At 38.1% G+C, this 17,043-nt stretch overlaps 2 protein-coding genes across 5 annotated transcripts in view; one reads left to right on the top strand and one right to left on the bottom strand.

Annotated features, from left to right (window-relative positions):
• LOC117270335 (3',5'-cyclic-AMP phosphodiesterase 7B-like) overlaps positions 1-5,524 on the bottom strand; it is a 33,499-nt gene extending 27,975 nt beyond the window's left edge. Inside the window, exon 1 of the mRNA XM_033647868.2 lies at positions 5,207-5,524. Coding sequence (XP_033503759.1) covers positions 5,207-5,227 — 21 coding nt within the window. The 5' untranslated portion in view covers positions 5,228-5,524. The remainder of the gene's footprint in view (positions 1-5,206) is intronic.
• Positions 5,525-11,497: 5,973 nt separating this feature from the next.
• LOC144466526 (uncharacterized) lies at positions 11,498-16,572 on the top strand. Of its 4 annotated transcripts, none has more exons than XM_078173770.1 (5): positions 11,498-12,308; positions 12,585-12,671; positions 12,772-12,818; positions 13,441-13,530; positions 14,437-16,572. In XM_078173770.1, exons 1-5 carry the CDS (start codon positions 12,282-12,284, stop codon positions 14,531-14,533), a joined length of 348 nt encoding a protein of 115 aa, XP_078029896.1. In that variant the 5' UTR covers positions 11,498-12,281; the 3' UTR covers positions 14,534-16,572. The 4 variants fall into 4 exon arrangements, 2 of the variants coding, with proteins under 2 accessions (XP_078029896.1, XP_078029895.1); XR_013493129.1 differs by having other exon boundaries at positions 11,499-11,852; XR_013493130.1 differs by having other exon boundaries at positions 11,500-11,814.
• Positions 16,573-17,043: the final 471 nt, after the last annotated feature.

Genomic DNA, 17,043 nt, shown 5'->3' with positions numbered 1-17,043 from the left:
CCTTGCAAACCTAAAACTATCTAGACATTACCCAGAAGAGCTGTATGTGAGAACGTAAATGTCCAAATCAGTTGAATCGGACATTAAATAGGCCTCATCCTCAACAAGTTGAGTTATGGTTATAGCTCAACTAGGCCATTCCATTGGACTACTGTCCTTGTCCCAGCATACAAGCAGGGATCGATGGTGACCCAAGTATGTCTGACTCCACAATGATTGGTGATTATATGCCCCTTTCAGCTTGTTAGTATTGGACCTTTTTCCGGTTGACCTACTATGTCACAGACAGAACAATCGACAAACAAGTTAGCTACGGTTAGCTAGCAGCAAACTGGCACCATGGTAAATGACTTTACAGCTTTGTATATTTTGTCTGTCCAAAAATGCCCGGGGCAGACACTGTGGAGCATGTGCTAAGTGCCACAGTACCTGGGTCTGATTGACTGTGTACATGCAGGAGTAATTCGACTGCCAATGGCATTATCTGGGTCTTAGTCCAACTTCAAGAAATGAATATAGAAAGATTTCAGTCAGACTCACGTGTTAACATGTATTTTAAAAGTCCAGTTTTAGTTGGACTAACACAATGAATTGATATTCTCTAATGTCATGTAAACATACTGAGTGTCTCTGTAATGTCCGACAGAGCCCATGTGAGAATAAAGCACGCAACTGCCCAGAGAATTCACGAGCGAGTGGGCAGGTTGATGACGTTCATATCAAGAGGTTGTGCAAAACCAGAGGAAAACAAATATTAAAGGATTAAGGAAAGTCTTTACACAAAGACCCCAACTGGAGAGACGAGATCAAGGAACTTCTGTTGGTAAGGGCTACAGCCGAAATTGTCATATAAATTAAAGGAACAATGAAAGACCAACTTATGAAAAAGCTAGGGGGATTACTGCCTCCTGCATATTCTATCCAGGCGTCACTCCTCACCTCAACCACAGAGAATACTCCCGACCCGGACAATCTCTCGTTGTGTGCTGCATGTGTAAAACAGAAACACTGTACAGCGTCCGAACCTGATGCTCCGCACATAGACTGGAGTTCATGAGAAAATGGCTCTTGTTTTGATGGGTTAAATGAAGGAACTATTTTCTTTCTACCAAACTGCCATCTAGTTCCATCAAACTGGAGAGAAGGCAGACATCTGTACGGCTGTTATCTCCAACACTCGGCAACTCACACCAAAACAATCTAGACTTATAAACAGTGCCACAGGTAACAGGAAAAATTACGTAGTTTTGATTTTGGGGTCAACTGTCCCTTTAAAGGTGTTCATAGAGAAACACTCACCATCATCACTTAAAATTGGTGAAGAGTTTTTAAGGAACACAATAACCACGAAGTAGAATCATTGCTGCAATAAAGAATTATATTCTAATTACCGTATTGTCTTTAAAAAGTTCAGGAAACACTGAAATATGCTCATAACATTTTTTAGAGTCCAAGGTGGGATCTTAACGATGTTTGATTTTCATTCAAAACCCCTAACTATGTTCACTTAACTATAATATGACAAAGTACAACAGCAAATCCTTACATCTGAGCAGCTGGAACTCAGGATGTGCGCATTTAGCCAACAATTAATCATTGCTACCCTCACTAGTCAACACCAGAAATAGGAGTTGGTTAAATTCGTAAACTTTTTGAACTTTCTGAACTTGTTTTACTGAGTTTTCGTCATGTTTTGTAGGATAATAGCAGCTTTTGAAACACAATGTGACTATGTGTGATCAATGTGTACCACATCTATTAAATTGTGCTCAACTTTGAACATTTTCTGTGCGTTTCCTTACTTTTAGACTAGCCGACTAGCCTAAAATGAAATTTCCTTTTAAATTTCTTGGCATTTTGTCGTCAGGAACATCCCTAGCTGGACCTATCAAAGGTTTGCCATTAACATCAAGCTTCTATCTGTGGTCTAGACTGATCAAAACTTCTGCTGCCTCTCACCAAGCTCCTACAGAGTAACATGAGTGTCCACAGACAAATATTTTCCATCCACAGCCCTGCCCTGTTCTTAGATTAACACATACAGTACCTTACCCATCTTTTTCTGACGAGCTCACATTGACAAAGTGCATCAGCAGTGTGGTAATCTGCTAATGTACCCTGATCTGAGGTCAGTTCCTAAACCTAATTACACCCCTGCAGTTCAGGCTGACTCAACTCAGTACATTTCTCAATTGAGGTCATCTATTTATAATAACTAGTAATGGTTATAATAGCTATAATAGCTCAACATCTGTGAGCATGGTGGACAAGAGGGGACTGAGTGCACTGAGCAGTGTTGGTTTAGAGAAACATGAAGGCAAAGACATGTAGACATTTAACAGAAACCAGGTACCCAAGCTGACCTGATGGATATTACATATTACTGTACATGGTGTTCAATTGAACCCCTGTGTAGGAAGACAGTCACCACACAATCTACATCTAAGTTAGCGCACTGTTATTTACATGTATGCAGGAAACGGGTGGATGGAGACAAACCAGAGGCGATGACGGTTTACTCATCCAGCCCACGTGGTTCCTGCACGTTTACAGGACGTATCTGTCAAATGTTTTTCCATGATCTCTAGCTCTACGCTCACATCATTATTCACCGAAACTGGACAGCTCTCTAGTCAAACTCTCCCCCTGTCTCTGTCTGCTTATGACTTGCTGCTGTCAGACTGTTTACACTGAGCAAGTCTGTTCACTGTCTCCCGTATGTCCACCAGAGCTGGCCAAAAAATAAAAAAAATGCAAGTAAGCTGGTGAACAAGCTCTCTGGAACTCAAGTAATAGACACTGCATATTTTAAACAATATGCACATGAAGACAACTAAGCCATCTCGATCAACCAAGTCGAGCTGGGCGATGGAGAAAATCAAATATCACAATATTTTTCATCAAATACTTCGATATAAATACTGTGGCGATACAGGGTTGACTATCGGTGCAGAGCACATTTTAGCAACCTGTGGCGGCTTTTTGGTAGGTTTCAATAAGAGTAAAGTATTTTGCTCACTTTTTTTCCTCAGAGTCCCTCATGTTTTTATGTTCTATGCCCCTCACGTTTTTTCAGGGGCACTCTGATCGACTTGAGTTTTAAAAAACTTCAACTCAGAGTGGAAAAGTGCCCAACATTATTGCAGTTTTTTCCACACTGTCCTATCAGATGAATTGAGAGACGGGCCTTCTGTGTTGGTGCTAACAACAAGTTAGCAAAGCACTGCACGTGGTTTGTGTTAGATAATTTTAGCTAATTTGCAACGTTGTCCTAAGCAAGCTGCAAGACAGATCTGTATTCTCAACTACTTTCTAACATTTTACCAACCATATTTAGGCCTGAAGCTACACAGCTGATTGTCAAACTGTCCCTGACTCATCCTAAAATATGCCTTGAATCAAGCATCATCCAGGTGAAGCTTCTGGACAAGCTGGTGATTTCTACCTTTCTCATGTATTCACACAGATCTCTGTTTCCCTGTGTCCAACATACTATTTAGGAACAACCTCTCACCCTTAATCAGAATTGATGCCCTATATCTGTCCATTTTGTATGGAACAATAAACAAAAAAGTATCCACCTGGAAGCGGGATCCCTCCTTGGTTGCTCTTCCTGATGTTTCTACCATTTTTTTCCCCTGATGAAGGGTTTTTTTTTGGGGGGCATTTTTCCTTATCCTGCTGTGAGGGTCCAAGGACAGAGGGATGTCCTATGCTGTAAAGCCCTCTGATTTGTGATGTTGGGCTTTACAAATAAAGCTGAATTGAATTTAACTGCAAAAAGCACTCCGTCTGATTGGGGCAGGCTTCAACAAAAAAGGCAAATACACCCCATGTACAAAGGCTTTGTCCTTGCCGCAGCAGCCATGGGTTCAATACCAACCTGTGGCCCTTTGCTGCATGTGGTCCCCCCTTTGTCTACCCCTTAACTAGGTATCTGACTTCAAATAAAAGGCAAAAATGACAAAAAAAAAAAAAGCTCCCTTGGGTTAAATTGTTTTTCTCACACCAAGTTCAAGGATGAAATTTGTGTTTCAAAGTTCAAACACGAAGCAAAGAAGTGGTCCTCGAGTTGAGATTTGTCTAACAAACTACCGTTTCTAAGCTCAAGAATGAACCTTCATGCTCAAATATGTACTGTAAAACTTAAGTTAGTAGCCTGAGCTATCATTTAATTTAACCACTGAACTCCACAGGTCTATATTTGGGACAGGCGTCTGTCTACATGGGAGAGGCCTTTAATTCCTTTCACACAAAACTGTTGCTCAACAATCAAGTTGTTTATTTAAAGCAGAATGAATATCACTTGTTTAAAAATTAGATAACATATCAATTATGAATCATTCATTTGATCTGGCGCTGACACATAGCAAATCTGACAGAGTGAGTTACAGCACTCGAGGATTACAGCACCTGGCGTACCAACTACTGACACCACTTTATCCTGCTGAAACAATCCTCACAACCTGGATAAATTTTTATGAAAAACTCTTTTGATTCATATGATCTGAGGAGTCTTACGGACTACGAATAACTTACAGGGTGATCGAAGAATAGACACATAGATACACATGTGTATTGTCAAAATGTGTAGCAACAACTGGCTAGTAAAAGTGACTTTTAATTGAACAAACACTACGTGTACTTCCTGTACATAATAACATATCTTATTAAGCACTCAGGTCTGTTTGTAACACAGACAATCCTTTCTCATAGGCTAATGCATCACAGCTGCCTTCACTGCACAGCTGGCCCTGGTCTACATGTGGTCTGCAGTGTCCAGGCTGCAGGTTGACTGCTGTAAAGCTGTCAATACACTGACGTGACACATTGAAATAATACACTAGGCCTACTGTAGCCCATCACTGCAGCTTATAGAGGATGATAGGAGGAAGTCTGCGCCAATAAAACACTACCTTAAAAAACACAAGGTCACTATAAACTCACCACCTGGACATAAAACATTTTAGCTACTATGACAACAGCACCACAACCGTGTCATAGCAACACATTAGCATGTAGCATACACATTATACAGTCATTATAAACTCTCTTTTAAACATTAAAGACACTTTATAGGTGCTAACGGAAACATTAGAGGGATTTATAATGGTGTTTTATCGGTCCCAGGCTTCTGAAACAACTCAACCCTGTATGTATGTGTGTGTGTGTGTGTGTTATTAGAGGCTGTGAAGTGTCTACATACCTCGACCATTAAACAGGACATTTAACCATCGTGGACAGCGAGTGAATGCGGCGGAATCAGGCGCGTGCGGGAGTGTTTTCATGTCACAGGAAGCGCACGAGTGGCGGACCGCATGCAGCAGGACGAAAGGTGACGGTGTCCTGGGTGACACTTGTTTAAAACACCGCCTGTGTCATCCTCCTGGGTGGTGTCTGACCCTACACACGCTGTGAGGACCGTGTCGGCTCTTTATGGAGGAAGGTGAAGTTACTGTTTGCCGCCCTCCTCCGCCGCCCTGCCTGTCCGCGTGCAGTTTGTTGGTTGAGAGCCGCAGAGAGCGGAGAGGGGAGGGGTTGGTCGTAGCATCACAGGGGCGGGGCTTATGGGGAGTGGACCAATCAGAGCTGGGTACTGTGGTCCTCAATTAAACAGCGCTTTAATTTGGAATATTTTACTATAAGACTAAATATAAATATAAATAAAAACATTTCATTTGATTTACATTGATATTTATTTTGATATATATACTGCTGGGTAGTTTAATCTACAATAATCTATAATAATAGTAAAATGCACAATATTTTCCTCTGCAATGTAGAGGACTATAAATATAAAGTAGTGTAAAATGGAAATACTCAAGTATCAGTACCTCAAAATTCTCAAAATTTTAATGATACCAGTTGCAAAGTGTTCTGTTTCTACTCTACTAATATCTGTAACATCACATTTTATTTTATTTTATTTAAGGCCTATTGTCATCGCAATGTCAACTTATGGATAAACTCATTGTGAAAGATAAATATGAATATAAATATAAATATAAATAAATAGGTAAATAGATAGATTTTGATTTTTTTATATTTATATTTTATTTGATATATTTGACTTTTTTATAATATATATATATATATATACTGCTGCTGGGTAGTTTAATCTATAATAATAGAAAAAAATACAATATTTATATATAAATATAAAGTAACATAAAATGAAAATACTCAAGTATCAGTACCTCAAAAGTCTGTTTCTACTCTACTAATATCTGTAACATCACATATCTTATTTTATTGTAGGCCTATCATCATCACAATGTCAACTTGTGGATAATCTCATTGTGAAAAATAACTATAAATATTAATATAAATAAATAGGTAGATAGATGATAGATAGATTTTAATATATATTTATTTTTTATATTTACATTTTATTTGATATATATATTTATAAATAATAAATACTTTTTTTAAATTTATTTTGATATACTGCTGGGTAGTTTAATTTATGATAATCTATATAATACTCAAGTATCAGTAGCTCAAAATTCTCTAAATTTTAATGATAGCAGTTGCAAAGTGTTCTGTTTCTACTCTACTAATATCTGTAACATTACATATTTAATTTTATTTCATTTAAGGCCTATTGTCATTGCAATGTCAACTTGTGAATAACCTCATTGTGAAAGATATAAATGTAACCTCCTAAGACCCTGTGTCACATTTTGGGTTTACTTGACCTTATACTTGATTCTACTTAACTTAGACTTGTTGTCTTCATTCACGGACACTTTCTGTGCCATCTAGTGGTAGTGAGAGCACAATACACTAATCCAGGTAAAAACAAGATGGCAGCCATCTCTGCCAAGTCAGTCTGACAACAAATTTGACAAATTTTAGCAACAGTAATGCTAGGACTCTGGGACACTTGGGACTTAATTATTGTTGAAATAGCTAGGAAAATTTAAAAATTAAAAAAATGCAAGAGGAATATATATATATATATATATATATATACATATATATACTGCTGCTGGGTAGTCGAAGAAACTAAAGCAGACAAATAAAAATAGTGGAGTAAAAAGTACAATATTTCCATTTGGGATGTATAAGTATAAAGTAGCATACAATGGAAACACTCAAGTACAAGTACCACAAAATTCTCTAAATTCTAATGATAGCAGTTGGAGAGTGTTCTGTTTCTACTCAACATTTAAGACTACTAATATTTGTCACATTACATTTCATAATTAATCTAAAAAAAATGCTTCTAATGGTAAATAAGATGCAAGAGTGCATAAAAAGAGCATCAAAGTAGAATGTTCACCAAAAAGAAAATAAAAAAATTACGGATCTCGAATCCCCCTACAGAAGGGGACAAAGGGTGTTTCCCAAAAGAAAGTTTGGTACAGATTTGAAAGCAGGGCCACATTAGCCGACTAGAGGGGTTGTGGATCTTTATTTCTTCAGTTAGTCATCTTTATTATCAATGCCTTTTGTGTATAATATAATGTAATGAGTATGTTTTCCTAGCATATTACCTGACAGTAAGAATCTTTTTGTTACATTGAAATAACCTGTTTATATCTACATGTTTCTACAGCAGACAAGAATGGACAAACCAAACACTGGCTCTAGATGGGGCCATTCAAATTTTTGTGTTTTCACGTCTGCCACTGATAAGTAACATGGAACTGCTTTGTACAGCGTTTTCACCAGTTTTAATGTGTGTTTGTTTTGGAGAGGAGGAGACCTCTGCGGTCAATTTGGCTCCTGATAAAAACCTTCTGAACATCCACTGAAGGATTTCTAACCAGAAGAAGTTTCAGCTGGTTGCAATGCAGAATCCTCACTGCTATATGCCTCTAAATCCCCCTAAATCTTACAACCTGAACCTTTAAGATCACAAGTATGCTGCTGTAACACAGAGCATATAGCAAAGCTGAAAGACCTGGAAATCTTATACTTAGATCAACCGTTGCGTTAAGTAGATGGCAAAACATTGTAATAGTTTTTCTCTGGTTCCCAACAATGGCTCTCTACCCCCACTAGGGGTCGCCAAAGCTTCACAGGGGGGTCATGTATAGGCATACAGCCTATATGAGCATTTAATTCATTTCTGTGTAGAAAATTAAATTATTATGAGGTTATAAACACATCACGTTCACAGAGCCTTCACACTCTGCCAAACAGCCTCGTCCTTCATTAAGCCTATTAAGTTTGTATGATTGTTGGGAAAAAAGCATAACACAGACAGAGAATTATTTAAGAAGTTCCTCAAATCTTCAGAGAAACTCTGAGGGAATATTCACAGGAAATAATCTGCTCAAACTCCACCCAAATCTCAGGGTTTACACAAACTTCCTGCAGTTATTTCATTCACTTTTCGGGCTAGTTCATCTGTACTGTTATTATCATGCACTGAATATAATATGAAAGATCCATAAAATATGTCACTTAGTCAGGAGGCATCAGTTAACTCTAAGAAAATTAAGGGAAAAGGTCAGAAGCCAGTCATTTGAATCAACTGAATTTCTTGTTAGATTCTGGTTCAAGGACTGTAAATCACAATCTAGGCCGCAGAGATGGGTCAACAGTTTACTCGAGTATTCAATCTGTTAAGAAACATTCAACAACCAAGATGAAAAATCTGGACATGTCATTTTAGAGGAAGAATGGTTGAGTATGTGCAGTGTATAATAGATATTTTATAACCCTCAAGTTAAATGGTGCACAGATAGAAGATTATGTCTTAAATGTGGATACAGTGTCTGCCTCCCACACTGAAACAGGAAGATGATTCCACTGAAGAGGATCCAGATAGCTGAGGGCTCTGGCTCCTGTTCTGCTTTTGGAGACTTTAGGAACCACGAGTAACTGGGATGATATGGCACTATGAGCTCTCTATGATATGACAGGGCCTGAAGAGTCTGTCATAAATATTAATATATTATATATCTGTTCAAGAAAATGCAGTCAGTTGAAGCAATGTGAAAGCATGGTCTAAATGGGCAATACTGACACCTGCTGGAAGAGAAGTTTAACTTAGTGTGGTTCAGTATGTGCTGCACTTAATTTAGGCTACATGAGTGAGCCAGTGAAATAACTAACACATTTAGGTGCTGTACAGGCTGCACTAGTGAGTGAATAATGAAGGAAAAATAGAATTGAAGAGTCATCTATTCCCTTTTCTCTATTTCCTCTGTTCTGTAAGACAGAAAAACAGGGTAAATAAAGCAGAACTCAAATCCTGCACACACTGCACTTTTTCTTTATCATGCTGCACCATTACCCTCTCCATTACGTTACATCAAATGGTGACATTCATGTTTAATTTTGCACATAGTCCCTTAAAAATAAAATGTGATAAATAAAATCAGAAATAATCAGTTAGTAGAACTTGTGTAGTCCCTTGAGTTTACTTTTATGTGAGTTATTCTGTCTGTAGAGGGCTCAGTGAAGAGGAAAGTAAAAGTAACAAGTACTGCCATGGTGTACAAAGAATTACTTTTTTGTCGTAATACTCCTAGAGCACTCAAAAAAGACTGCTAATATGAGGGGTTCTTGTATTACATATTTAATCGCTTGGATGTTTTGTACTTCCTTTACATTTCGTTCACTCAGTGTGAAAAAGCAGGATGTGAGTGAAAGCTGACAACTTGTTCTGCAGATGATTTCATGTTTGTATCCTGTTACTTAGAAATTTGAAAAAAAAAAAAAAAAAAAGGCAGTAAGAGTTGTTTTCTTGGGAAGATGAAAGTGTCTGGGTTGGTTGGTTGTAGCTAGTTCTCTGTTTGTATGGGAACTCTTACTGAATTTATGAAAACCTCAGCCACCCGTGCACAGAACATAATGCACATAACCCTCTGCACTGCTGTTACTGGGACAGAAACAGCTGTATTACTGATGCACGGGACAGTAAATGTACACACACAGTCACAAACTGTTCTTTTTTGTTGCAAAATATATTTTCAGTTTTAAATTAGAGTGCAAAGTGACACAAAGTGAGAGTGAACAAGTTTGTTTGTACATCCTCGAGTCAGAGGACTTCCTTTGCACGCTTTGGCGCTTTAAACATCTGCACTTCATGCACTTTTAACCACAGAGTGTTTACTTGTTATTCACAGGAGTTCTCCAACATGACAACCCAGCGGGGCTAAAAAAAAATAAATTGTTTTAACATCAAAACATGATCTTAATGAGCACACAATAGGTGAGTGTTTTACAACTGAAATGATACTGTATGAGGGTCATCAGTCGGACATCCAAACTTTAGTCAGATGTCATTTATCTTTAGTCAGATATAATTTATAGGACACTGTAAAACATACATAAAAACAGAATGCAATGATTTGCAAATCTTTTTGACCTATATTCAGCTGACAACAGTACAAAACCAACATATTTAATGTTCAAACTGATAAACATTATTGTTTTTTGCAAAGATACAATTTTTATGATTTTGATGCCTTTCCAAAAAATTTGGGCCGGGGCAAGAAAAGACTGGAAAAGTTGAAGAACGCTCCACAGGTAAACAGAACTGATAACAGAGGTATCACGAGTGGGTATGAAAGGGGCATCCTCAAAAGGCTCAGTTGTTCACAAGACAGGATGGTCACTACATAAAAAATGTGTAGGCAAACAGTCCAACAGTTTAAGAACAATGTCTCTGAGTGACCGTCCTCTACTGACCAATCAACAGACTGCAGTGTTCACAGCTCCACCTTTTAGTACCAGATCTGTGTGCTAGGTGCCCCAACAGAGGGGGGGGGGGGCAAAAATTGGGACGGTACAGAACGGTTCCATCGGTACCATCCACAACTTTTCACAGTGGAAACAGAAAAAAAGCGTACAGAACTGAGCTGAACTGTACTGCTCATCGGAAACTGGTCTGAAGAGTGCAGGTACTGAAAGCAACTGAAATCATATATATCAAGCAAGAGTGGGAAAGAATTTAACTTTGAAAACTTAAATGCAGGAAAATTTTATCAGTTTGAACATTAAAGATCTTGTCTTTGTACTGTATTTAACTGAATATAGACCTAAAAGGATTTGCAAATTATTGCATTCTGTTTTTATGTTTTCCACAGCATCCCAATTTTTTGGGGTCAGGGTTGTAAGTGGACAGCTACAGCTATTGTATGCTTGTAAATCCTCTTGAGACAATTGGGATTTGGGGCTATAAAAACAAAATTGACTTGACTTCTCCTCTCTCTCACTCCCAACTCATCAAAACCAACACTTGTTCAAGGGCTCTCACACTGAAGCACCCTTTAGCAAACTCACAAGGGAAAACGGTGCTTAAACACAGCTGTCCTTGCCTAAAATGTGAAAGAAGTGGTAATTTTGTTCATAAAATGTATGTGCTGTGTTGTAAGCAGCACAGGCAGAGACAATGAAAAGTTGTTTATCCTTGCTAAAGGTGTTGGTGGACGGTTTGGGTGTGTTTGACTTCACGTTCACGTACTGATTTTACCATAAATGTTCATGTCCTGTTTCTTACCATATGAATGTGGGTTTGTGGGTAGCTGCACACTCCTCATTTGCAAGTTTCCTTTGAGAACTGAAACACATGTACTTGTACATCTTGGTATGCAAAGGGAAAATACAGCAGAGGCATTTCATTTTTGCTCATCACCACAAGCATGCAGTTGATGCAGTAGGCCGCTTATTGGGCTGTGAAATTGACTTAGATTGTATAATTCAGAAGATACTTCTAATGGACATCTACAAGACACAGATATCTGTAATCCAACCAACAAGGATAGATTATATGTTTTTGTTTGATTTTGTTTTTTTAAATTTTGTCTCAGGAGAGATGATTAATCAACTTCTACCAACGTGAATAATGGAAAAGTGAGTAACCCACGTTACGTACGAGAGTCCCAAGACAGGTATGATTTAAGTTTAAGTTTTGGGGGTAATCAAGAATAATTTTATATATTTTGTTTGAAAACTCATGTTGAATCATGCATCATCAGCATATAGGGAATACCTCATTGGAAATATGGTTTAAAGTAAGTAGTTTGGGTATTTTTATGGAGGTAGAGGGGCACTTTAATATTTTAGACAGTGAGTATTATTTTAACAATGAATACGGTTTTAGTCTGTAGGATAAATTGACAAAAAAAACCTGGCACAAATAAAAAACAGTTATATGAAATAACCCAACGAGAAAAGGGTTTTATGTAATTGTTTTTAAAAATAATTTTGACGTTCTTAGCATTGGTGTCCATTATGTCGCACTTACATGGTTTGACGACGTCTGAGTGACGTACATACGTACATTTGTGCTTACCCTTGAGCTTGAGAAGGCAGGAGCAATGGCGGCTGATGAAACAATGAGTCCTGTAAGTTTGAATATTTTAGGCTTGAATGAATACACCTGCACGGGTGTATGGTAAAGTATGTGGAAGTACTGCAGTTTGGGAAGTTGCTGTTTGTATTTGAATGTGGATCGACTGAATGGATTGAATCAGAGTCGTGCGTGTTTGTTTGAAATTTTAGCATTGCTAATAGCATGGAGGAAGTCGGCATTTATTTAACCACGCTGTTGTTAAAGTGTTACAGTTTGGTGTTATTATATGGTAATTCATTATCGTAATGCATTTTTGATGATACTGCAGATTTCAATCGAGTGTGTGGACAATCCTTGTGGAATTGGTGGTGTGGTCGTCGATGGCGATCAAACATATCCCCTCCTTTTTCAGCAAGTAAGATTTGTGCCATTTAATTTGAAGTGTAGAATCAAAATCTGTTTGAATATGTGGTTTTACATAATCAATTTTTATATAGCATGTGTTTTGTTTTCAGGATACCGTAGGGTGGACGGCCTCTGGTGACGGACAGGGCCCTCACAGGTTAGCCAAAGCGAAGCAAGGCGATTACATAACACATGAAGGCATTAAGAAACACAAAGCCTTTTAAAAACACAAGACACATATAAATATATATAAAAGGTTTAAACCAATGTTAAAAAGAGGGTTAAAAAACTGTAAATACAGTGCAGTGCAAGATAAAACAGTTAAAACCTCAAAAACAAAGAAACTCTTGGAAAGGTCCTTCAATTCATGTTGCATTTAAGGTGACAGTAGCTGAAGCAGAAGCTGACTGAAGCTGAGCACTGACTTCTGATTGCTCTCTGCAAATATCAGGAATGCAGTTAGTTTAACTGTCTTACTGCTTATTTTTCTGATAGCAACTTATCCCACGACTAGAGTCTTCTGACCACTCAAAGCTCTTTAAAACTACAGAGTCACATTCACACACTGGTGGCCGAGGCTACCATACAAGATGCCATCTGCTACTCAGCTTAAACATTCATACACACTCACACAACCAAGGATGTGGACTGGAGGCCACAACCGCACACTTTGTTCATGCATGTGGATATACTTTAGTAATATTCTAATGATATATGTTTGTACTAGAGGCTAAGCCTCTCTGATGTAGTTCTCTTTCTGTGCAACTACTGTTTTGTAGTTCTGTGAGACCTTTCCACTTTGCCCGTTATGAGTATGAGGACCCTGCCACTCAAGACGATCCAGAGACTGACAGCGGTCCACTATCCAGGTAAAAGAAATATTTTTTTCAATCTACACCCTGAGAGGCAAGTGAGAAAAAAATGCATTGTGCATCTCTGCAAACCACCAATATGTAACATTTGTGCTTTTTTTATATATAGCATATCAAAATTTCTAGGCTGCCCCCGACTAGCAATTTTGCTAGTCCACCAATAGTCGTCATTTAGGGCCATTAGTCGACTAGTCACCTGCATGTTTATGATATTAATTTAATTATTAAATGATATATTTTGGGCGGGGCAACAAAACGATTTGAGTTGAAGGTGTGAGAAAGAGTAGTATCAGTAACATTGTTAACACTGTGCTACATTACAGAGAAATACAAAACCGTACTAATGAACCTTCACTGATATAGGCCTATATTTTATCTACAAGTGCACGTCACATACTGAGCCTGTTAATGACGCTGTGGGCTAATGGGCATGTAGCTACTTCCATGTTTCAGATGATATGTCACGACTAACGTTTGGTCGACTATTAGGTGGCAGTCCTAAAAATGTCTACAGTGATGTAGCTCAAATTATATGTTTATGAGCTCACTTTGTCTTCAGGGGGTGGAGGGGATGGTGGATGGTATGATGTGAGACCTTGGTATGATGGCTGCCAAGCAGCAGACATCTGTTCAAGACCAACAAACAACAAAACTGCATGGTTGCTTTTGTGCAAGATATTGGTGGTGTTTCCAGCCGTGACTGTAGCACCAAAAGTGTGTGTTTTTTGTGAGACATCACCAATGAAAAAAGTAGTAACCTACAAAGATGACTCTGGCAAAGGTTTTGCAAACAACGTATGTCATACCACTACATACTGGATGTAATGACTGTAATACCAGTGTTTATAAGATCAGTAATATCAAGTCATTCTAAACTACACTGCTTTGTTGTATTTCCCACAGTCCCCAGGAGGAGGAGGAGGAGGAGGAGGAAGAAGAGGAGGAGGAGGAGGAGGAGGAGAAGATGAGTGACATCTACAGCCATCAGCCATCTACATAAATTGACCAACTGAGACTCCAGGAAGTAACTGGCCCCAGAGCAAGAATTAGTCTGGAACACAACCCCCTGTAAAGAGGATAGTTGCCCTTTTTGCACATATGCATTTATATGAATTCAACAAAGAACAGAATCAGTGAGCTTTAGAGGTGCTGATAGGAATTTCTGATACCTTTGGACAGAACCAGGCAAGCCATTTCCCAATTAACAAACTTTATTTATTAAATCCAGAGATTTCTTAAAAATGAATTCAAACACTAAGGATTTGGTGAACTGCTCCCATGATATTTCCATGAACGGTGCTCCACTAAAATGTTCATCTGGACTCAAATACTCTATTTTGCGACACTGGGTTACTGAAAGAATGTGAAGCATGAAAAGGGAGTGCAGGAAGGCTGAGAGACAGTGGAATAAATCATAGCTGTTGTACACTATGAGCATTAAGATTTTTAAAATTAAAACCTTAGAACAATGGCTTTGAAGATACAAGAGCAAAGTACTGTAAATTAAAGTCTTGGTTTTTATTTCAGACCATTGTTCATTGTTCATTAACCCTGTTTCTCCCAGTGCCTCTATAGCCTCAAATACAGACTGTGAAAGGTTTTTAAATTTTTTTCATTGACAAGATTGAGGACATTTAATCCAAGATTTACTTCACACTCCTTTCTCTGACTCATCTTGTCTTCAGCCTGATACATTGTACTGTAATACCTTTACCAAATTCTTGTTGGTGATTCTAGATAGTAGGGCTGCCCCCCTAATAGTCGACCAAACGTTCGTCAACCAGAAAGGCCATTAGTTGGCAAAATTTCATTGATCACTACTCTTTCTTACACCTTCAACTCAAACCATTGTGTTGCCCCAGCCAAAATATGTAATTTAATAATTGAATTAATATCATAAACATGCAGGTGACTTGTCGACTAATGGCCCTAAATGATGACCATTGGTTAACTAGGAAATCTCTTTTTAAAATTCTGGGGCAGTCCTACTAGATAGTGTAGCCCCTTGCCTGTTCTCAGTGATCATAAGCTCTTTATCTTCCAGATGTGTTTCAGACTATTTCAAGGCTGAGGTCACTTCTCATCGTCCCTCCAAACATAACAACTACAATCCAGTTTCTAAGCTTCTCCTTTCATCCTGGAGAAAACTGTCTAAAATCAATTGTTGGAATTGTTCACGTGTAACAATATCTTATCTGTTGTAAGAGTTACCAATGACATCCTGATGAAGGATGATGTAGATGAATGCTCCGTAGTGGTTCTGCTAAATCTTAGCACCACCTCTGATGTAGTGGATCGAATTAGCATTACTACTGAAAGGTTGAGAACGTGGGTTTGTACCTCAGGGACTACCCTCGGGCGGTTCTCTTCATGCTTTTCTAAGACCAAATTTATTTTGTTTGTTGATGGCTTTACCTTTTCTCTATGCGTCACCTATGTATGGAGTGCCACATGGCTCTATGCAAATACCAATTATATTCTCTCTTATTATACTACTTTTGGGACGCATTATCAAACAGAATGATGTTTCATTTCATTGATACTCACCTGTACCTGTCCTGTTATTTGTTCCTGTTATCTGTTCTTTTATCTGTACTTATTATTGTGACATACAGATTACTGTTAATTTATCATGTTGATCTGTTCTGTACAACATCTATTGCATGTCTGTCCGTCCTGGAAGAGGGACCCCTCTTCAGTTGCTCTTCCTGAGGTTTCTACCGTTTTTTCCCCCCGTTGAAGGGGGTTTTTGGGGGGAGATTTTCCTTAGCCGCTGTGAGGGTCCTAAAGACAGAGAGATGTCGTATGCTGTAAAGCCCTGTGAGGCAAACTGTGCTTTGTGATATTGGGCTTTATAAATAAAATTGATTGATTGATTGATTGATTGACTTATATCCTTTTTTCTGCTTTCTTTGTTATTGTTATTTAGTGACTGTGAATTTGTTTTTGTTTTCCTGCTTTCTTTCCCTCTGTCTGAAGCACTTCTGTAACAGTGGTTTTGAAAGCTGCTATATAAATAAAGTTATTATTATTGTTAAATATGGTCATCCAGCTTTGTTTGTAACGTACAGGCACAAAAGTAGCATTAGTCTTCAAATCAATTTCACGGCAAAAAACAATAAAACATTACCAAAACTGCCAAGCTATTGCTTTAAGCTTTACACTGAACTACACAAAATCTTTGTCAAAAACTGATGAAAAGTTATGAGGTAGTTATCACATACTGTTTGAATATCAAATATAGACATGGCTCTAAATATAAAGTATGAATTTGAGCTGTGTCCAAGGCAAGTTTTTATGCAGTCACAAGGGCGTAGGTTTCATTTCAACATTGGTGGGGACACATATTAAGCTGGGAATCCTCGGACAAAAAAATTTGAGTGTCTTATTAATTCCCTACATTCTGGTGAACTTTTACACACAGTTTACATCATAAGCACTTCACTTATGTAAAGGAAAACACAAAATTCAGTCGGCAGGTTGACAATTCAGAATATAAAAATATAATGC

Source organism: Epinephelus lanceolatus, chromosome 13 (genome assembly GCF_041903045.1).
Source record: "Epinephelus lanceolatus isolate andai-2023 chromosome 13, ASM4190304v1, whole genome shotgun sequence".
NCBI classification, from domain to species: domain Eukaryota; kingdom Metazoa; phylum Chordata; class Actinopteri; order Perciformes; family Serranidae; genus Epinephelus; species Epinephelus lanceolatus.
The sequence above is the reverse complement of the archived record's forward strand: the minus strand, read 5'-3'. Positions and strand labels throughout refer to the sequence as shown.